Genomic DNA, 23,125 nt, shown 5'->3' with positions numbered 1-23,125 from the left:
CATATCATGAATTATTTCTTGAGTAGATGTCAGAAATGTGTGGAAAACAATGGCATTCTGTTCCAGCATCTCCTTGCATGACATGTGTGAGTACACAATTTATTTGCGTATATTGTAAGTTTACTGCTGTGTAGTGATACAGACCGGGCAAGTGTCCAATGCAAACTAGTTTTAAATTTCCAAAATCTGGGCATTTATAAAAAAAAAGTACTTCTTAAAGTTTTTACTGCTACAGTGTATAATTTATCAATTAAAATAAGATAATGGAATGATACTCCCGATATTAGAAGTTAGTAAATGTTCACATTTAAACTTGCATATTTCATTCGTTGCCTTTATTACTAAGAAAGAAAGAAAGGAAAGAAGAGCGAAGCAAGTTTCTTTTTTATTAGTTCCAAATTCCTGCACAAAGGAAGAGCGCATGTTACTGACAGCTGCTTGTCATTTACTATGTCCTTTTTATCACTTCTCTCCCTCCCTCCCCCTCTCTCTCTCTCTCTCTCTCTCTCTCTCTCTCTCTCTCTCTCACACACACACACACACACACACACTCTGCATTGAGTAACTGTGTAATGATAAGGTAGTATAAAAATACATCATCCTTAGATCACTGCTTTGTAATGTAATACAATTAATAATCCATGTCAAATCTCTGAATATTACTGAAGGATGGTTATTGATAGCAAAATTATTACTGAATTTCGTAAACAGCTGGCAAATATGTCTAGATAATAAATATATTATTCAATGTTAAACTGATATCAGTGCGGGAGGGGGGGAGTGCTTTATTTTCAGTTGTAGTGATATTTGAGATAGACTATAGTTTTCTGTTCTGCTTCTTTCTTTATCTGCTTTCATATGACTGAACTAATGTCAAGATAAAATGAGAACATTAACATAAAAAAGATTTAATACAAAAGAATTGATGCCAAAGACACTGGAATCATTCAGTTCTGATACTATCAATTCCTAGAGGATCTGCAATTCTTGGGCTTATGGAAATTGAACTGGAATGTGATTCATCCCTAATTAAAACCATTATGAATAAACTTTGTTAACTCTAATATTTTTGCAGTAGTATAGTTTAAGTAAAAATACTACCTACTGGCTACCTACTTAACATATTGCATACCTGCTGCTGTGCCGTGGTTATTGTGGCAGTTCCTGCCGATTTTTGTAAGACGTGTGCAAAGTGAGCGCGCCTTCCTTATTTGAATGTAGCTGCAGTTATCAGTGTCTGATGCTGATGAAGCTTGGCAGACATGTTTGTGTGATGTTCTAATATTCTTGAAGGTTGTGATACCTCTGGAAACACAAGTCTTTATGAACAGAACTTCACAAAACTGGCAGTAGTATCTTGTTTCACTTCTTTTATGATGTGCTGCGCAGACTCTGCAAGGTTGTGCTGGATATTTCTTTTTTCCACTTCCCACAATGGTCCGAATAGTATGTTACCTGAGAGTCAGCTAGGTGGATCCTTAGCAGGCACTCTTTTTGTGGTTTGGGTTGCTTCAGTTTCCCCCTCAGTTGCTGTGCCAACTTGTTGAGTACTTTTCCAGGCTCTTGCAACTTCATGTAGGAACATTTTATACTTTTTGTATATCTGGATTTGTATGTATTAAAAAGCAGAGTTTATTAGATACAAAACTACTTCCTTTGTCCATTTATTGGTTTTCTGGCGTTATCTCACAATATGAAAGATATTAGTCAGCTCTTTCCATGCCGTTCATAAATTTATTGTACATCACAATACCTTTTGGTTTCTATGTGGTTTCCCCTTGTTGTGTTTTTTTGTTTTTCTGTCACAATTATCTTTCCACACCTGCAGCAAAAAGTCACTTTGTTTTCGAGATTTGGCTTCTTTGTAGACACTGAGAGATATCTCTTTCGATTCTTATTGTACAATAAACTCTTGTTTTCCTTTCTATAATATGGCAATAGCTGTACTATTGTAATAAATGTCTTGATGAACATGGTACCACATGCCAAGGTGGGATGAAAGTATAGAGATAATAGTTTCTTGAAGCCTTTTCCTTCCCCAGTGTATATTTCTAGATATACCCACTTACACTTTCGCAAACCATATGGACAAGCAAACCATATCTGAAAAATTTCCAGGATTATATGTCTGGGAATGAAGCCACTTTCTCCATGGTATCATTGCTTTATCAAGAGAAAGCTCCTGTTCAGGTTTGTATACAGTCTGAAATTTATGTAGGAGGTGCTTTAGCTCAAGGTCAGTTTTGTAGATATGTTTTCTGACCGCTCTGTAAGGAATTGCCATTGATGTGCCATGAGTTCCTTATCTGCTTAAATCAGTTATTGCTCATTAGCTTGCCAAAAATCAGAGCATCTGTTAGAGAATCTGTTGACCAGTAGTCCTTCAAATAATCTTTTTTTATTTACCCCATCAAGATCATCATGCCCAGAAATTTTTTCAGTTCAACAGCCGTGATATCCATAAATTTGGGAGTCTTGGGAGATTCTTTGTAATGGTTTTTGTTCTATTTGTAATACAGGTTTGATTGTGTCGACATCTGATCGAACAATTCGTTCCCTAAAAATAATTCCACATTGCTTATAATTCTGTTGATCTCACTGGGAAGGATTTTTACACCTGGGATTCCTGTAAATGTTCCTAAAATAATGATCTTGTCCTTCTTTAGCCAACTTTCACTGTCAGAAGCTTCGTCATCTAAATTGTTCACAATTATCTCACTTTAGTTGATTATAGCCATGGTGTTTTCTTCTTCACTTCCACTACTACTATCAGTAACATCATTTGAATCACTTGGAACATGAGAATGATTCTCTGCAAACAGCTCACCAAGAATCTTGCTTTCCGTCAACTATTTTCGTGCGGTACCACACAAGGCAACAACTACAGTACTGACTATTTCACAATACTGATTATTGGCGGTAAAATGAAAGATAAAAGTAAGTTCATACTGTTGTTTACTGCTCTTAGCCATTCAGTTGATATACAACCTTTTGATAAATTGAAATAGTTAGTGGCATGAGCAATGGGTCTCAAAAAACACACGCGGAACGAAAAATGTAAATTTGCGTGATTCGTTCAAAGTAGCTGGACGTGGAAACATGTAAATTTATGTGAACCACACACCGTGTTTAATATAAACTATAATTTATTTCAAGAATTACTTTTAAACTTGAGTTTTGTTTTCTTTTTTTATTACATACTACCACAAGAATTGACCTTATTAAAAATCTATAGTTACATTTACAGACCAGTTTATTTCCCCTAATAACTCTTCCCTAACTCTCAAGCAGCTTTTTCAACTTGGTTACCAAACTACAACAGAAGCAGTGTTGCAAAACATCTTTTACAATACAAAATATCAGTTTAAAGTTTTTATATATATATATAAGTGGTGCTTGTCAATTACTCTTTGAAATGCATAAATGCCCAGGCATTTATGAATTTTGGGCATATAGCCCAGGCATTTATATTGAACATTTGTCCCAACTTACAAATGCCCAGTCATTTTACATCACTACTACTGTGGTAGTAGACAGGAGACACAGCATCTGCTTCACTTTACGACTGATGCTTACTGCCCATCTTCTGCTGTGCCGTGCATGCGGTCATAGTGACATAGATTTGAGAATGCTCAGTTGCCATGAACATGAAATTGACAGAAACGTATTCTAACAATGGAAAACATAGGATGGAGTAATGACAATATTATGAAAGGGATAGATTGCTACTCCCCCCCCCATGAACCATGGACCTTGCCGTTGGTGGAGAGGCTTGCGTGCCTCAGCGATACAGATAGCCGTACCGTAGGTACAACCACAACGGAGGGGTATCTGTTGAGAGGCCAGACTCGTGTGGTTCCTGAAGAGGGGCAGCAGCCTTTTCAGTAGTTGCAAGGGCAACAGTCTGGATGATTGACTGATCTGGCCTTGTAACAAAAACCAAAACGGCCTTGCTGTGCTGGTACTGCGAACGGCTGAAAGCAAGGGGAAACTATGGCCGTAATTTTTCCCGATGGCATGCAGCTTTACTGTATGATTAAATGATGATGGCGTCCTCTTGGGTAAAATATCCCGGAGGTAAAATAGTCCCCCATTCGGATCTCCGGGTGGGGACTACTCAAGAGGATGTCGTTATCAGGAGAAACAAAACTAGCGTTCTACGGATCGGAGCGTGGAATGTCAGATCCCTTAATCGGGCAGGTAGGTTAGAAAATTTAAAAAGGGAAATGGATAGGTTAAAGTTAGATATAGTGGGAATTAGTGAAGTTCAGTGGCAGGAGGAACAAGACTTCTGGTCAGGTGACTACACGGTTATAAACACAAAGTCAAATAGGGGTAATGCAGGAGTAGGTTTAATAATGAATAGGAAAAGAGGAATGCGGGTAAGCTACTACAAACTGCATAGTGAACGCATTATTGTGGCCAAGTTAGATACGAAGCCCACGCCTACTACAGTAGTACAAGTTTATATGCCAACTAGCTCTGCAGATGACGAAGAAATTGAAGAAATGTATGATGAAATAAAAGAAATTATTCAGATAGTGAAGGGAGACGAAAATTTAATAGTCATGGGTGACTGGAATTCGTCAGTAGGAAAAGGGAGAGCAGGAAACATAGTAGGTGAATATGGATTGGGGGGAAGAAATGAAAGAGGAAGCCGCCTTGTAGAATTTTGCACAGAGCATAACTTAATCATAGCTAACACTTGGTTCAAGAATCATGATAGAAGGTTGTATACATGGAAGAACCATGGAGATACTAAAAGGTATCAGATAGGTTATATAATGGTAAGACAGAGATTTAGGAACCAGGTTTTAAATTGTAAGACATTTCCAGGGGCAGATGTGGACTCTGACCACAATCTGTTGGTTATGACCTGTAGATTAAAATTGAAGAAACTGCAAAAAGGTGGGAATTTAAGAAGATGGGACCTGGATAAACTGAAAGAACCAGAGGTTGTGCAGAGTTTCAGGGAGAGCATAAGGGAACAATTGACAGGAATGGGGGAAAGAAATACAGTAGAAGAAGAATGGGTAGCTTTGAGGGATGAAGTAGTGAAGGCAGCAGAGGATCAAGTAGGTAAAGAGACGAGGGCTAGTAGAAATCCTTGGGTAACAGAAGAAATATTGAATTTAATTGATGAAAGGAGAAAATATAAAAATGCAGTAAATGAAGCAGCCAAAAAGGAATACAAACGTCTCAAAAATGAGATCGACAGGAAGTGCAAAATGGCTAAGCAGGGATGGCTAGAGGACAAATGTAAGGATGTAGAGACTTATCTCACTAGGGGTAAGATAGATACTGCCTACAGGAAAATTTGGAGATAAGGGAACCACTTGTATGAACATCAAGAGCTCAGATGGAAACCCAGTTCTAAGCAAAGAAGGGTAAGCAATAAGGTGGAAGGAGTATATAGAGGGTCTATACAAGGGCGATGTACTTGAGGTCAATATTATGGAAATGGAAGAGGATGTAGATGAAGATGAAATGGGATATACGATACTGCGTGAAGAGTTTGACAGAGCACTGAAAGACCTTAGTCGAAACAAGGCCCCCGGAGTAGACAACATTCCATTGGAACTACTGACGGCCTTGGGAGAGCCAGTCCTGACAAAACTCTACCATCTGGTGAGCAAGATGTATGAAACAGGCGAAATACCCTCAGACTTCAAGAAGAATATGATAATTCCAATCCCAAAGAAAGCAGGTGTTGACAGATGTGAAAATTACCGAACATTCAGTTTAATAAGCCACAGCTGCAAAATACTAACGCGAATTCTTTACAGACGAATGGAAAAACTAGTAGAAGCCGACCTCTGGGATGATCAGTTTGGATTCCGTAGAAATACTGGAACACGTGAGGCAATACAGACTTTATGACTTATCTTAGAAGAAAGATTAAGGAAAGGCAAACATACGTTTCTAGCATTTGTAGACTTAGAGAAAGCTTTTGACAATGTTGACTGGAATACTCTCTTTCAAATCCTAAAGGTGGCGGGGGTAAAATACAGGGAGCGAAAGGCTATTTACAATTTGTACAGAAACCAGATGGCAGTTATAAGAGTCGAGGGACATGAAAGGAAGGCAGTGGTTGGGAAGGGAGTGAGACAGGGTTGTAGCCTCTCCCCGATGTTATTCAATCTGTATATTGAGCAAGCAGTAAAGGAAACAAAAGAAAAATTTGGAGTAGGTATTAAAATCCATGGAGAAGAAATAAAAACTTTGAGGTTCGCCGATGACATTGTAATTCTGCCAGAGACAGCAAAGGACTTGGAACAGCAGTTGAACGGAATGGATGGTGTCTTGAAGGGAGGATATAAGATGAACATCAACAAAAGCAAACGAGGATAATGGAATGTAGTGAAATTAAGTCGGGTGATGGTGAGGATATTAGATTAGGAAATGAGACACTTAAAGTAGTAAAGGAGTTTTGCTATTTGGGGAGCAAATTAACTGATGATGGTCGAAGTAGAGAGGATATAAAATGTAGACTGGCAATGGCAAGGAAAGCATTTCTGAAGAAGAGAAATTTGTTAACATCGAGTATAGATTTAAGTGTCAGGAAGTCATTTCTGAAAGTATTTGTATGAAGTGTAGCCATGGATGGAAGTGAAACATGGACGGTAAATAGTTTGGACAAGAAGAGAATAGAAGCTTTCGAAATGTGGTGCTACAGAAGAATGCTGAAGATTAGATGGGTAGACCACATAACTAATGAGGAAGTATTGAATAGGATTGGGGAGAAGAGAAGTTTGTGGCACAACTTGACCAGAAGAAGGGATTGGTTGGTAGGACATGTCCTGAGGCATCAACGGATCACCAATTTAGTATTGGAGGGCAGCGTGGAGGGTAAAAATCGTAGGGGGAGACCAAGAGATGAATACACTACCAGCAGATTCAGAAGGATGTCGGTTGCAGCAAGTACTGGGAGATGAAGAAGCTTGCACAGGATAGAGTAGCATGGAGAGCTGCATCAAACCAGTGGCAGGACTGAAGACCACAACAACAGATTGCTACTCACCTTAGTTCTTTTTGACAGCAATAAGATAAAAGCAAAAGTATATTGAAATCAAATGCCTCCAATTGCCAGTTATGCTATAGTTTTATTCACACAACTGGTTTTGGCTTAGTTATGAGTCAATCTCAAGTGTATTAAATGTTTTTTGCTACAGCTGATGATGACAAACACTGTCTAAACTTATACACTTTGTTATACAAACAAACATTCCTCAGCACATAAACACTTAACACACTTCAGAATGACGCATTATTGATTTGAAACTGGTTATATCAATAAAAGTATTACACAATTGACAAGTGGAGCATTTGATTTCCGTAAGTATGCAGTCAACAACTGCATAAGTACTCCAACCCTTCAAGGAGTGACAACACAAATGTTTCTCAGGATAAAGACAAAAGTATTGAGTCTTTCTACAAGTTGCTGTGATGGGATTGCAATAGCAACTACAGCAAAGCTGACTCACATGCACACACAGAGGAAATGTTCATTTAGTCTCTTACTTTTAAGGAGAAATAAGTTTCCTTCTCCAGTAGGAACAGGTTCTTTGAGGAAACTGTTTCTTGATTTCAGCCTTTGGGTAGCCTGTCAAATTCTTTGTAGTATCGATGTGGAGTTCTGCATTCTCTCTTTCTAGGCAACTGCAGTGGCAAAAAACAATATTCTCCAGAAAATTGCTAAACCACAAGTCTAAACAGTTAAGCAGACTGCAGACTGGTGATAATACAGGGTGGAAAAAATAAAACTGGCCATGGAAATATTTACAATAAAACTGGTGCTGATTGACCCTTGTTAATTAACATGACAGAAGACACTGGAAATGGCCACTGTTGATGTCGATGCAGCACTGTGCTTGGTTTATTAAGCTGTTAGCCAGGCATAGCAGTTTTGCCTGGGGGTTAGCTGCAATCTCATTTCAAGTGTTATGCTGTAGCTCATCCAGTGTGTGAGTACACTGGACACTTCAGTTTGCCTCACAGGCAAAAATCAGAGAGAGAGAGAGAGAGAGAGAGAGAGAGAGAGAGAGAGAGAGAGAGAGAGAGATAGAAAGAGAGACCAGGCAGTTTAGGTGCACAGGATATTGCACTGCCTCTGCTGACTGCCTCACCAAGCACCTCATGCACTCCTTGATGAAAATACCCATAAAGTTGATCGTCTTCTGTGAGTTGATCCACATATGAAGTAAGCAATTTTTGGATGTATCAGGTAGCACTACTAGTTCGGTTAAAGAATCTGTCTCGTGGGCCCCTACCACCACGGCACAGCGCGTCCCCAGGTTGCGGATAGGGAATATGGCCTTCAGATATGAAGGGTAGCTGCGAATACAAAAAAATAAGCAGTCACGGACAGCTGGTGGGGAGCAGGCGATGGCGTGATGAACCATCCCTGTTTCTTCTTCTCTTTCTATCAAATCTATCCATCAAGAATCAGCAACATTAATGGTCTTGGGTCCCTTTGTAGACAGGGACAGATGGCGAAAATATGTTGCTGCGGTAATGGACTCTCGAGTCCGGTAAGTAAGTAAGTAAGTTAAAGAATCATGTTATGATGCAGACACCAGTCATCGTGCACCAAACACCAATCTTAGGATTATGCAACAGCTCTTCAAAGTATTGATGAACTTTTCTTATGCATAATGGTGCATGTTCTGTGAATTCACGTATCCTGATGTGCAGAACCTGGCCTCATCCGTATCAATAAAAGGGTCCAAAAGTCCTGATTCCACTTCTCTCATAAACCACCAGCAGAACTCAACACACCAAAGGTCATCGGGTTGTTTTAACTCATTTCATACACAACAATAAATTTGTATGGATATGGATGCCTGTGGTTTTGATAACATTTCATTATGATTATCTGTTAATTCTCATTTGTACAGATAAACAGCATTGAGATTTTGTCAATATTTTTTCCAGGCTTTCCTTCACTCGAGCAATGTTGTCTGGTGTTTGAATTCTTTTCGGGTAGTTATGACTTTTATTCGCTGCAGAGCCCGTTTTGCACTATTTTGCCACTAAGTTTTATGTTGCAGACTTTTCTGGAGGTTTTGCCAAGACACTTCCAGTCTTAAACTCATGTACACACAGGTCTGCAGGTTGTTTACCATGAAATATACTTCACATAACACTTGACAAGAGACACAAGGTGTTTTATTGTGAGTAAAATTTTGTAGTTGATTCAACTGTTCACTAAACACATCTACTTCTCTCACTCACTCAAATGTGATAACACTGCAAAGTATTTGTGGCATAGCATGTGGGAAATGCACATGTGTAGACACAAGACAGCAACCACTTGGAGTGTCGAAATCATGGTTTCCAACATTTTCTGGGTTGAGCAACTCGCTGTTCATTAACAAGGATTAATTGTGCATCAGTCTTGTAAATATTTTCCATGCCAGTTATATTTTTCCCACCCTGTATATGAAGAAGTTACAGCAAAAGCCTTGTCTGCTGGCCCTGTCAGGCTATTCAATACTGACTGGCCGCCCTGTCATCCTCTGCCACTGGTGTCATTCAGATGCGATTTGAGAGGCAGTCAGCACACTGCCCTCCCTACCATTGTCATTTTCTCAGACCTTTGGAGCTGCTACTTCTGAAATGAGTAGCTCCTCGGTTGGCATCCTGAGGCTGAGTGCACCCTGTTCCAGCCCTCCCACCAAGGAAAAATCACTGGCAGTACTGTGAATCAAAGCAGGGTCCACCACACAGCAGTCAGACATATTGACCACTTTCCTGCAAAGGTGGATGTATGAAGAAGCTACACTTTTGAAAATTCGTGACCTTATATCTGTCAGTGAGGGAAACAAAAATTGAAAAGTTTACAAAATTTATTTTCTAAATCACGTGGTACCTGTATGATGGTGATCTGCAACTCAGTGGTTTCAATGTGACCACTTTATTGTTCACTCTTATTAGTAATGATAATTCCTCTCTGCATCAGCCAATCACATATAGACAGATAAACAATTACTGTACAGAATACCAGTATCTCCTCTTGCCACCTCACTTGCTCATTGCTTTTTTGTCTACTTACATCAAAAAAAGTTTTGCATCATCCCAGTTCCCAGAACTCCCGAAGATAGACATTGACAGTGGATATTTTATCACAGACACAGTCCCTTTGACTGTTCAGAGATGTCACTAAATCTGCCAAAAGATGTAAGCACCATGCATGAGCAGCACCTATTAGACACAGGGGGTCTGATAGCCGACCATTTCCAGTCATTGCACCAAGAAGGAGGTACGCGGCTCGTGTTGTTTGTAGTTCAACCGTGCCTAGACGGTCAATGCCGCAGTTCGACTGCGTCCGCATTGTTACTTTGTGCCAGGAAGTGTCCAGGTGTTTTGGAATGAACCAAAGCTATGTTGTTTGGACATGGAGGAGATACAGAGAGACATGAACTGTCAATGACATGCCTCGCTCAGGCCGCACAAGGAATACTACTGCAGTGGATGACCGCTACCTACGGATTATGGCTTGGAGGAACCCTGACAGCAATGCCACCATCTTGAATAATGCTTTTTGTATAGCTACAGGACGTCGTGTTATGACTCAAACTGTGCGCAACAGGGTGCATGATGCGCAACTTCACTCCCGACTTCCAAGGCAGGGCCCATCTTTGCAACCATAACACCAAGTAGTGCAGTACAGATGAGCCCAACAACATGCCAAATGGACCACTCAGAATTGGCATCACATTCTCTTCACATTTATGAGTGTTGCATATGCCTTCAACCAGACAATTGTAAGAGACGTGTTTGGAGGCAACCCCGTCAGGCTGAACGCCTTAGGCACACTGTCCAGCGAGTGCAGTAAGGTGGAGGTTTCCTGATGTTTTGGGGTGGCATTATGTTGGGCTGAAGTACGCTGCTGATAGTCATGGAAGGTGCCTAAAAGCTGTACAATACGTGAATGCCATCCTCCGACCGATAGTGCAACCATATCGGCAGCATATTGGCGAGGCATTCGTCTTCATGGATGACAATTCGCGTCCCGATCGTGCCCATCTTGTGAATGACTTCCTTCAGGAGAACGGCATTGTTCAACTAGAGTGGCGAGCATGTTCACCAGGCATGAACACTATTGAACATGCCTGTGATAGATTTAAAAGGGCTGTTTATGGACAATGTGACCAACCAACCACTCTGTGGGATCTATGCCGAATTGCTGTTGAGGATTGGGACAATCTGGACCTACAGTGCCTTGATGGACTTGTGGATACTGTGCCACGATGAATACAGGCATGCATCAATGCAAGAGGACATGCTACATTGTGCACCTTCCATTATGGTCTCATGCTCTATACTCTATGTTTATCTGATTTTTCTAAAAAGAATTGCATTTCACAAGCCTCCATCTTAACAGTTATTTTTTGACAACTCATTTGTTTAAAAACCTCACATATCACCTAAGTTGTTTAACTCTCATTTCCCATTTTAAAAAGTCTTTTACTAATCTCCTGTGAGTGGCAACCATAAATTTTGATGATCATTTTTGTAATCTGCAGAAAAGTTCAGTTCCAGTACATTTCTTCGTTTAAAATACAACAAAACTTCTCATATTAGTGGCATCAGTTGGAATCTGTCATAATAGCTGAAAATATCTTAGATGTAAAAGAACTGTATGTATGAAATGTGAAATCAAACAATCGAGGATTGGTTACAATGTTAATATTGTAAGCATTCCATGACTATGTAAATTTTAGACATTGTGCATTGTACTGTAATTGAAATCACAGTGTCAGTTGACTTCAAGCAGGTATTTTTTGCATCCTTAGAGATTTTCATTGTTGTAAATAAATATAATGCACACATCCATTTACTCAGCTGCTGTGATTTATCTTCATTCATAGTGCACAAGAGCATGCTGTATTATCAGAGGTACAAAAAAAAAAAAAGAGAATATGACAGATCCTTTAAAGTCAGTTAATATGTTCAACAGTTTGGATCCACTTTTTCCCCAAAACTATTACCAAAGCACAAGCATGTGCACCCCTAACCCCCCCCCCCCCCCCACACACACACACACACACACACACACACACTCTTTTTTATTCTTTGGAACATACTTAAAAAAGGTTAAAAGCTCTGTCCGCTGTGCTTGAGAACCATAGTTTAGGATGTTATAGCCTTTTTTTTTTATTTCCTTGAAATTGTATTTGGTGTGAGTGGTGTTAGAATCCCTGTTTGGCAATTTTTGTGTGTTTTCCCCAAAATGTCAGAATGGTTTATTTGAAAAGTATATAACCAATTTCCTTGTTTACCCTTGTCCAATTTCTTCTTGTCAGTTGGACTTTCAAAACGTAATTTTCCATTCTTCATTGAGGTACACAGCATATTATATACCATTCAGCAGTCATGTTATGTAATGTATTTAGAAGAAAGGTAGTCAGTTGTTTGGTCCTCATTGAGATGAGTGATTGTTTCCTTCTCACAGCTATAAGTCTTTTTCACCCTTGTTTGCAGTAACATCCAGCAGGTGACTCTTATTTGGTTTGGTTTCAAGTCTTGTCGCCACCTTTTGTATGTTCCATTAGTGCCCTGCATTGAATGTGACTTCTTGCAGCCCAGTCAGTGAATGCAGATAATCACTGAATGTTTGTGCATGGTTGTTGTTGTTCCAGTAGTTAGCATCTTTGCAGTTGTTACATGCAGGTTTGTTTGCAATATTTTTCCTTGACATCCTTAATGTTTTCTTGTGGAAGACATTAAGTGCTTATATTGTCATCAGGATGCAGCCTTGCTGTTCTTGGCACTCTAAACCAATTTCTTTCTTCAAAAACAGTCAAAGGGCAGTGGCTCCTTTCTACATTAAGATCTAGACATCTAGGGATACTGCACCATTGCTAAGTGTAAAATGTGGTGAGGAAATAATAAATAGAATGGCAACAAAATTTTTAGGTGTCCATATTAATGATAATTTAAACTAGAAAACACACATTTTGGAACTCCTAAAACAACTTAGTTCATCCACATTTGCAGTTAGAATAGTTATAAATCTTGGGGAGAGGCAGACAGTAAGTTGACGTATTTTGCATATTTTGATTCAGTGATGTTGTATGGAATAATGTTCTGGGTAATTATTCTTAAGAAAGGAAGTCTTGCTGGCTCAAAAATGAACTGTAAGAAAAATGTGTGGTGCTCACCTGTGATCATCTTGTAAATGTCTGTTTAAGGCATTGGGCTTCCTAACTACTGCTTCACAGCATATTTATTCCCTTGTGTGGTTTGTTGTAAATAATTCATTGCAGTTCAAAAGGAACAGCGATGCACATAATTTCAATATGGTATAAAAATGACATTCATTACTCCATATTAAAGCTGTCTTTAGTACAAAAGATGGGGCACAATGCTGCAACTAAAATTCTTGGTAACTTGGCAAGTGGTGTAAAATGTCTGACAGACACAAAAGTAAAATTTGAAAAACAAAGTGAGAAAGTTTCTCCTTGACTACTTCTTTTATTCCATAGAAGAATTTCTGTTATCATAATGTGTAAAACGTGGTTGGGGTAGGAATCACTAACTCGTGTGTACATTTAAAAAACAAAAAGAAAAAAAGAAAGAAAAAAAAACACTTAAAAATGTTCAGCATGTAGCTATATTTACAAATTGATTTGGAGTGTGAGTGTAAAATGAGTCATTTTACATAATTATGTTTTATTGTGTAAATGATCTATGGAACACGAAACAATAGTCATGCAAAATCGAGCGAAGATAGATCCATCTTGCAAATGCCAGCGGAGCAGCCCAAGTCATTGTTATAGTAGTATCTCACATGATGATAACCTTTTTTTCATATTCCAAAAATGCTATTTTTACTGGCATTCTGTCTAATTATTATTTTTTTATGAATAAGGAGATACAGAGCTCATAACAGTGTGTAAAAAATCTTAATAATGCACCTCAGTAATTGGCAACAAATACAATTATTTTACCTCCTTCAGGAAAAAGTGGTAAGAGTAGTAAAAAATATACTTTAGGTATATCTGTCAACACTATTAAAAGCATTTAGCTTGTTCTCTGCATCTTGTTTACTAAGACTCACATAGTCTGAAAATGAGCTTGATCAGTTTAAAATCCCCATATGAACAGTAAAGTAAATAAATAATTAAAAAACTGAAGCTGATTGGTTACTGTTTTAAGCCATCACATATTAAATGATCAGTGTTCTTTTCAAACTGTTCTGGATTTAATGAGATGTTTTGTGGGATGTAAAGGAGGCAGAATGGTAATTTTGAGCAGGTAGTTTTTGATGCAGCTTTGTGTGGTGAACTGTGAATTGACGTTTCTTATGTATTGCTTTTATTCTGTAGTGTCATTCTTTGTTACAGGTCACAATGGGCCAGTGCGGTTAATAGCACATTCCCCTACAGCACCAGCATTTCTCACTTGTTCTGATGACTTCCGTGCTCGCTTTTGGTTCCGACGTATGCACTGATGAGCTGTGGTTGTGTGTAGACTTATTTTTATACTCTCCCATAAATCAGTGTGTTTGTACATGTGATGTATGCTATTAAAGTTGTTACTCATATTTAAAGATATTGTGATTTGTGAAACACCATTGATGTTAATGATTGAGTGGAGATCCTGTTACTTGTTGTAAATTACTTCTTTCATTGGGTGCATATTAATTTTTGATAATACATTAAGAGACAAACAAGAAAACTCTGTGGTTTTATATATGTTGGATGAAGAGCCGAAAAAATTTACAGCATCAGTAACAATTGGCCATTCGCCATATTTAATGACTTTGTTACATCTCAGCAGACTACTACTGTAATCCTACAATAACACAAGGTAAAGTATAAGCATAAATACAAGCATATTTCCAGAGGAATGTTAAGAATTATTATATATCTTTTGGACAGTCATTTCCCAGCCATAAAACTAAGCAATGATAGTGGGGGCTCAAGAGGATGTACTAAGTAACTTGATTAATATTAAAAGCATCATGTTTATAGTTCGTCATTTTATCCTTTCGTGAACTTCATGTCCATTAAGGATTGTTGGCAAATAATGCAACCAGCCAGAAATTGGTTTTATTATTCACGAACATTCAAGTTTTATGTTTTAAAACCTGAGTGTTTTCAACAATGTATCTCATATTGGCAGTTTAACAGTTTGTCTGTGGGTGAACGGTTTCTGATCAGAATGAGACTTTCACTCTGAAGCGGAGTGTGCACCGATATGAAACTTCGTGGCAGATTAAAACTGTGTGCTGGACCAAGACTTGAACTCGGGATCTTTGCTTTTCGCGGGCAAGTGCTCTACCATCTGAGCTACCCAAGCTTGACTCACGCCCTGTCCTCACAGCTTTACTTCTGTCAGTACCTCGTCTCCTACCTTCTAAACTTCACAGAAGCTCTCCTGTGAACCTTGCAGAACTAACACTCCTGGAAGAAAGGATATTGCAGAGATATCTCACTCTGGAAACATCCCCCAGGCTGTGGCTAGGCCATGTCTCCGCAATATCCTTTCTTCCAGGAGCGCTAGTTCTACAAGGTTTGCAGGAGAGCTTCTGTGAAGTTTGGAAAGTAGGAAATGAGGTACTGGCAGAAGTAAAGCTGTGAGGATGGGGCATGAGTTGTGCTTGCGTAGCTCAGATGGTAGAGCACTTGCCCGCAAAAGGCGAAGGTCCCGAGTTCGAGTCTCAGTCCAGCACACAGTTTTAACCTGCCAGGAAGTTTCATATCAGCGCACACTCTGCTGCAGAGTGAAAAATCTCATTCTGAAAACATCCCCCCAGGCTGTGGCTAAGCCATGTCTCTGCCATATCCTTTCTTCCAGGAGTGCTAGTTCTGCCAAGTTCGCAGGAGAGCTTCTGTGAAGTTTGGAAAGTAGGGGACAAGGTACTGGTGGAAATAAAGCTGTGAGGACAGGGGGTGTGTCGTGCTTGGGTAGCTCAGATGGTAGAGCTCTTGCCCGTGAAAGGCAAAGGTCCCGAGTTCGAGTCTCGGTCCGGCACACAGTTTTAATCTGCCAGGAAGTTTCAGTTTCTGATCATTCCAATACACAGGATTATGAAGAACATCCTTATTCACATATTTTATCTCATGAGTTTGTGTGACGGTTGCAACACAATGAACTAACTAGGCTCCTTTTGCACAGTATGCTAAATTCATGATCAATAAATTAGCTGTTTTTAGTCAAATTTATTGCTTGTAAGTTACTGCTTCACAATATAGGATTTCAGTTGGGTTGGTCTTTGATTTATTCAATGAAGATATGACTTTGTTCTTCATTCTCTCTTAGTTGCTTGGCAATTTCTTTGAATATGGCAATAAAAGAATTCATCTCCTCTTTGCTTTTGATTATTGCTGTTACAATACAGTACATTTATTTATACTTTTCTTGAATAATGTATGAACACTGTTCGTGTATATAATCCATGTAGTTTATCAGCATAAAAATCAAACTTCTGTCAAACCAGAAACTCCAACATGAAACTTCTACTTACAAGTCAATCCAATGAACGGAGGAATCTGAACATTTCATTTGTTCAAGTAAACATCACAACTATTGTCAAGATTGTATTAATTCTCCTATATATGTAGACTGAAGGGCTGGATGAACATTTGTACCAAGGATGAGATTGAAACCCGGGTCTCTTGCTTGCTAGTCAGAAGAACTGACCACTACACTACCCGCACAGTCGCTTTGCACAACTGCATGAGCTACCCTAGCATTCTCCCTCCTCAGTCCAAATTCCCATTCACACCTCAACCAACTTGATATACCCTTGAAACACAAACAGCATTGCAGAGGCTCTCTGACTGTATTGGAGTAGCACCTCAGCACAGAGTGAATTGGGGGATTGTGCCCGAAACCCATGCAAAGGTACTTTAATCAAACTAAACTAGTATATGGTTCCAGAGATCATTTCATGTCTCAAGGATGTATGACATATACAGGGTGGTCCATTGATCATGACCGGGCCAAATATCTCACGAAATAAGCGTCAAACGAAAAAACTACGAAGAACAAAACTTGTCCAGCTTGAAGGGGAACCAGATGGCACTATGGTTGGCCCACTAGATGGCGCTGCCATAGGTCAAATGGATATCAACTGCGGTTTTTTAAATAGGGACCCCCATTTTTTATTACATATTCATGTAGTACTTAAAGAAATATGAATGTTTTAGTTGGACCACTTTTTTCGTTTTGTGATAGATGGTGCTGTAATAGTCACAAACATATGGCTCACAATTTTAGACGAACAGTTGGTAACAGGTAGGTTTTTTAAATTAAAATACAGAACATAAGTATGTTTGAACATTTTATTTCGGTTGTTCCAGTGTGATACATGTACCTTTGTGAACTTATCATTTCTTAGAACACATGCTGTTACAGCGTGATTACCTGTAAATACCACAGTAATGCAATAAATGCTCAAAATGATGTCCTTCAACCTCAATGCATTTGGCAATACGGGTAACGACATTCCTCTCAACAGCATGTAGTTCGCCTTCCGTAATGTTTGCACATGCATTGACAATGCGCTGACGCATGTTGTCAGGCGTTGTCAGTGGATCACGATAGCAAATATCCTTCAACTTTCCCCACAGAAAGAAATCCGGGGACGTCAGATCCGGTATGGTGCTTTGCCGACCAATCCAACTGTCATGAAATATGCTATTCAGTACCGCTTCAACCGCATGCGAGCTATGTGCAGGATATCCATCATGTTGGAAGTACATCACCATTCTGTCATGCAGTGAAACGTCTTGTAGTAACATCGGTAGAACATTACGTAGGAAATCAGCATACATTGCACCATTTAGATTCCATCAATAAAATGGGGGCCAATTATCCTTCCTCCCATAATGCCGCACCATACATTAACCCATCAAGGTCGCTGATGTTCCACTTGTTGCAGCCATCGTGGCTTTTCCATTGCCCAATAGTGCGTATTATGCCGGTTTACGTTACCGCTGTTGGTGAATGACGCTTCGTCGCTAAATAGAACGTGTGCAAAAAATCTGTCATCGTCTCATAATTTCTCTTGTGCCCAGTGGCAGAACTGTACACGATGTTCAATGTTGTCACCATGCAATTCCTGGTGCATAGAAATATGGTACGGGTGCAATCGATGTTGGTGTAGCATTCTCAGCACCGACGTTTTTGAGATTCCCATTTCTTGCGCAATTTGTCTGCTAATGATGTGCGGATTAGCCGCGACAGCAGCTTAATATCTACTTGGGCATCACCATTTGTTGTATGTCGTGGTTGATGTTTCACATGTGGCTGAAAACTTCCTGTTTCCACAAATAACGTAACTATCCGGCGAACGGTCCGGACACTTGGATGATGTCGTCCAGGATACCGAGTAGCATATATAGCACACACCCATTGGGCATTTGGATTCCAACAGCCATACATCAACACAATATCGACCTTTTCCGCAATTGGTAAATGGTCCATTTTAACATGGGTAATGTATCACAAAGTAAATACCGTCCGCACTGGCGGAATGTTACGTGATACCATGTACTTATACGTTTGTGACAATTACAGCGCCATCTATCACTAAGTGAAAAAAGTGGTCCAACCAAAACATTCACATTTCTTTATGTACTACACGAATATGTAATAAATAATGGGGGTTCCTATTTTAAAAAATTGAGTTGATATCCACATGACCTATGGCAGCGCCATCTAGCGGGACAACCATAGCGCCATCTGGTTTCCCCCTTCAAGCTAGACGAGTTTCGTTCTTTGTAGTTATTTCGTTTGATGCTTATTTCATGAGATATTTGGCCCGGTCACAATCAATGGACCACCCTGTATATGCAAACTGAAGTGATGCATGAATATTTCTGCCAAGTCTGGGATTCAAACCCAGGTATTCTGCTCACTAGGCAGATGCACTAACCACTACGCCACACTGGCACAATTGTGCAGTGCCACTGTGTGAGGACGGTGTAGTGGTTATTGCATGTGTCTAGTAAGCATGAGACCACGTTTCAAATCCCAGCCTTGGTACAAATTTTATACGTCACTTCAGTCTGCATATATTTGAGACTTGAATAGGTTTCTGGAACCATATAGTTTCATTTGATTAAAGCACCAATGCCTGGGTTTCAAGCAGTATCCCTTTTTTTATGCTGAGGTCCTATTCCAATACACTTAGAGAGCCCCTGCAACACTGTTTGAGTTTTCGGAGAATACCAAGTGGACTGAGGTATCGTTGAGAATTTGGATTGAGGAGGAAGGTGTGCTAGGGTAGTCCGTGCAGTTGTGCAAAGCCACTGAGCCAGGATGGTGTAGATTGGCATATCTGCCTAGGGAGCAGGAGACCCATGTTTGAATATCTGGCTTGTTACAAATTTTTATTCATTACTTCAGTCTGCATGTATACATCATAGCTGTTTCAACACCTGGAAAGGTCTCTGGAACCACATAGCTTCATTTGAATTTACCAAGGGATTTACACTTCTCCAAAGTAGGCCAGCAATGCTTGGAGCTTCTATATGTGTGTCTGCTCCGGTACTTCCTCTCATGTATTTACTCTGCACACTGTCCTATTTTGAAGACATATTCCATACCTTAGAAAGGTTCTCTGCATGCAAATAAAATAACAAATTTGCAGCATAATTGTGCTCTCCTCTTGTTTTATGGGGTTTGTATGCAAGTATGATTCTGCAGGGAGACACATCAGTCCTCTGGAGTGGTAAGTAACACTACTAAAGTGATAAAATTTCAAGAAGCACAGCTGTATGTTAACCTATGTTCAGTTTGTCATAGTAATTTTTTATCAAGAAGATGGATTTCATGTATTTGAATATAACTTGAAATGACAATGTTAGTTATGGGAAGGCAAAATCTTGGGGCAATAGCAAAAGGAAATTTTGTTGCGACAAACACTTGCCACCAAAGTAAAGAATAGAAACCAAGTCCGCCTGCTCTTCTGCTGTTCCATCATTTAGCAGATGTTTCTGCAACTTTTTTTGCCATTACCTGCGAAATGAGTTTCAAGTTTCTCTCAGTTATAGTGAGACCAGAGGCAGAGCCCGTATCAATTTTTTAACACACCAGCATTCTATATGTTGTAAGATAGGAGGTATAAAAGGCTGTTCAAGCACTGGCGAATTGGATATTCTTATTACTTGGAGTTCATTTACTTCAAATTTTTAATTTATTTTATGCCCAGCACCTGCTCCCCAATTAAAACCTGCAGGTAATAATTGAGGAACAATAGCAATAAAAGAACATTGAGAAAAGAGAATGACATATGAAAAAAAGTATCGTTCTTGCTACCCAAGCACTGAAAAAGTCAAATGTGATGTACAAAATAAGATACTTGGCTTGTCTTCAAATAACATCATTACAGAAATGTCTGTATGTTCTATGAATAGAATTGTGCATTTTTAATGTATTTGTAGTTGTGCTGAGAAAAATTATGAACAATATATCCCAGGAACTTTGAACTCATGCGTGAATTTGTTGTCTGTCAAGAGAGTAAAAAATTACATTTTTGACATGTCTGCATAAAACATGAGAGAGTTTGCACTATGGAGTATATCAGTCTTGCCAGTAATAATAAAGAAGACTGATACAGAATAGCATTAGGAAAGTGATGTTATTCATTTGGAATGTCTGACTGATGATAATACATTGAATTTTAGAATCTAATTTTGACCCTAAACATTCCTGTTGAGCAGGACATGCTGAGGCCATATAATTGAGTTTCCTTTGTTGAGCTTAACTCTACTGCTAAGTCTGTTCAGTTAGTGGCAAAGGGTTATTCATCTGTCAAAACTGTGCTCTTATGTATTTTGTTTTTCCAGTTGTGCATAATATTATTTGTCATTTTAAATCTATTTAAATAAGGCTGGAAAAATAAGCTGCTCACTTTTTAGAATGCTATCTGTCTTAATAGCACTGTAGAGATAACTCTGAAAAAGGGGTTGGGTGCAAAAGGTGGAGTAATATTGATTTTCGGGTATATTGTATGTAAAACCCTTCTCGTATAAATCCATGTTTTAGACTTTGTCCCCCCTGAGTGTTATCCGCCATCTTAAAAAAGACACTAAGAAAGGGCACTGTTTGCAGTTTTTCCTCAGTATCTTGCTTCCAGTTTGTTTTACTAAAAAATATGCTGTTATCAATTTCAAAGATCATTAAACTTCCTACAAGTTTCGTAGGTTGGAAAATTGGAAATTTGTGGTAAGAACCTATGGGACCAAACTGCTGAAGTCATCGGTCCCTAAGCTTACACACTACTTAATCTAACTTACGCTAAGGACAACACACACACACACACACACACACATACACACACACACATACACACACACACACACCCACGCCCGAGGGAGGACTCGAACCTCCGAGGGGGGGTTGAAAATTTTTTTTCTTTTTCAGAAATACTTATTCCCCAAAATTTGCATGAATCTCATGGACTACATGTATATGTTCCATACATAATGGCTGAAGAATACTGTTTTTCACTGAGAGTGGTACTTCCTGTTTCGAGGCAGCTTTCAGCAAAATTGTTACTGTAAAATTTCTCATGGTGCATAGGGAATAATTACAAATATTTTGTGCGAATCTTGAAGGAAATTAAAGCTCCTGCAACAATGGTTATTAAACATTCTGCACAAAACTGCACTTAAACAAGTTATTAAGGTGAAACCACTGATATATCTAAATTTTTTCAATTACTTGACATTTTTGCAGAGTTTCACTGCGTTGTATCTCAACGGCTGTTCTGAATTTTCCAACATGTAACATATGACACTTGCAGGAAATGTAATGCTCTTTAAGAATGATAGTGGCATATTTTTTTACTCAAATGCACTGGAAGCAAGTTACTGAGGAAAAACTGAAAACTGTGCCATCTCATAATGCTTTTTCGAAATAGCAGATAGTGGACATGGGGGAGGTCTGGAACTTGGATTTTTTGTGAGAGGGGTAATATGTACAACACACCTGAACATCAAAATTACTCCACCTTGTGCAATGCAAAATACTTTCTCTACTGGGTTATAAATGCTGTTGAACTAATGGTGTCTATTGTGCAGTATTTCACCTTTGGATCACTTACTAAATGGAGCTTGCAACTTTAAAGTTCAAAAATGTTTTTACTGGAATTATCTTTGAATGTGCTGTCAGCATGGTTTCATATTACGATGGCACTGGTGGATACACATGATCAGATGCCGTTGAAGGTCAGAAATTTTGCTGCTGAAGTGCCGAGGTAGGTTCTGAATGCAGTCCACAGCCCAAGCAATACCAGTGGCAATTATGCCAACCAGGAAGACGTAGGGCACATTAATGCCGACTTAAAAGAGTCCTGTGCCAGCGTTCCACCAGCTTTTGCTTTCCAGGTGGTAGCTGGTGGAATGATGATGAGTGATCTACATAAAACTGCTGGTTTGTTGAACAAAGACAACTCAAATTGTCGACCTTGATTGTTCAGGCACCCTGACCTTGAAATTCATGTAGTGAGAAAGGCTTGTGCCACTGTCTTTGTAGAAATTTCCATAACAGACATGGCTTCAACCTAGCAAGTGCACCTATCTATAGCTGTGAGAATATATTTCAGTCCGTGTACTGGGGTAATGGCTCTACAAAGTCTATCTGATCACAAGAAAAATGGAATATTGGTTCTTAAAAGGAGCCAAGAGGCTTGCAGACATAGTGTCCGACTGGCCAGGTAAACAGATGTTATACCGCAAATGACAGCCATGTCGCACTGCTGACCAAACATACCTGTCTGTTAACATATGAACAGTCGTGTTGGCCCCAGAATGAGTGAGGTCGTGAATTGTGTCAAAAAACTGTTTCCTACAATGGAAAGAAAGGAAAGGTCAGGGTTGGCTCTGAGAAATGTTACACCAGGTGAGAAAGTTGCCCATAGATGCCTGTTTTGGCTACGTTCCAGTCATTTTGTATCTTAAAAAACTCATGTAAGTCCTCATCCGTTCCTGTGCCATAGCTAAATGGGTTTGATCGACTCATGCAGAGAGTACATTGATTCTTGAGAAGTAGTCAGTGACTTACGTTATCAGTTCATCGCAGGTGATAGAAATCAGTAGTGAATTGTGCAATGAAATCTAACTGGCAAAACTGCTGAGGAAAGCAAGAGTTGCAAGTGTTGTTA

At 39.3% G+C, this 23,125-nt stretch overlaps 1 protein-coding gene across 1 annotated transcript in view; it reads left to right on the top strand.

Moving 5' to 3' along the window:
- LOC124615808 (cleavage stimulation factor subunit 1) overlaps nt 1–14,551 on the top strand; it is a 194,700-nt gene extending 180,149 nt beyond the window's left edge. The window contains exon 10 of the mRNA XM_047143948.1: nt 14,352–14,551. Coding sequence (XP_046999904.1) covers nt 14,352–14,458 — 107 coding nt within the window. The 3' untranslated portion in view covers nt 14,459–14,551. The remainder of the gene's footprint in view (nt 1–14,351) is intronic.
- Nucleotides 14,552–23,125: the final 8,574 nt, after the last annotated feature.

Source organism: Schistocerca americana, chromosome 5 (assembly GCF_021461395.2).
Source record: "Schistocerca americana isolate TAMUIC-IGC-003095 chromosome 5, iqSchAmer2.1, whole genome shotgun sequence".
NCBI classification, from domain to species: domain Eukaryota; kingdom Metazoa; phylum Arthropoda; class Insecta; order Orthoptera; family Acrididae; genus Schistocerca; species Schistocerca americana.
The sequence above is the reverse complement of the archived record's forward strand: the minus strand, read 5'-3'. Positions and strand labels throughout refer to the sequence as shown.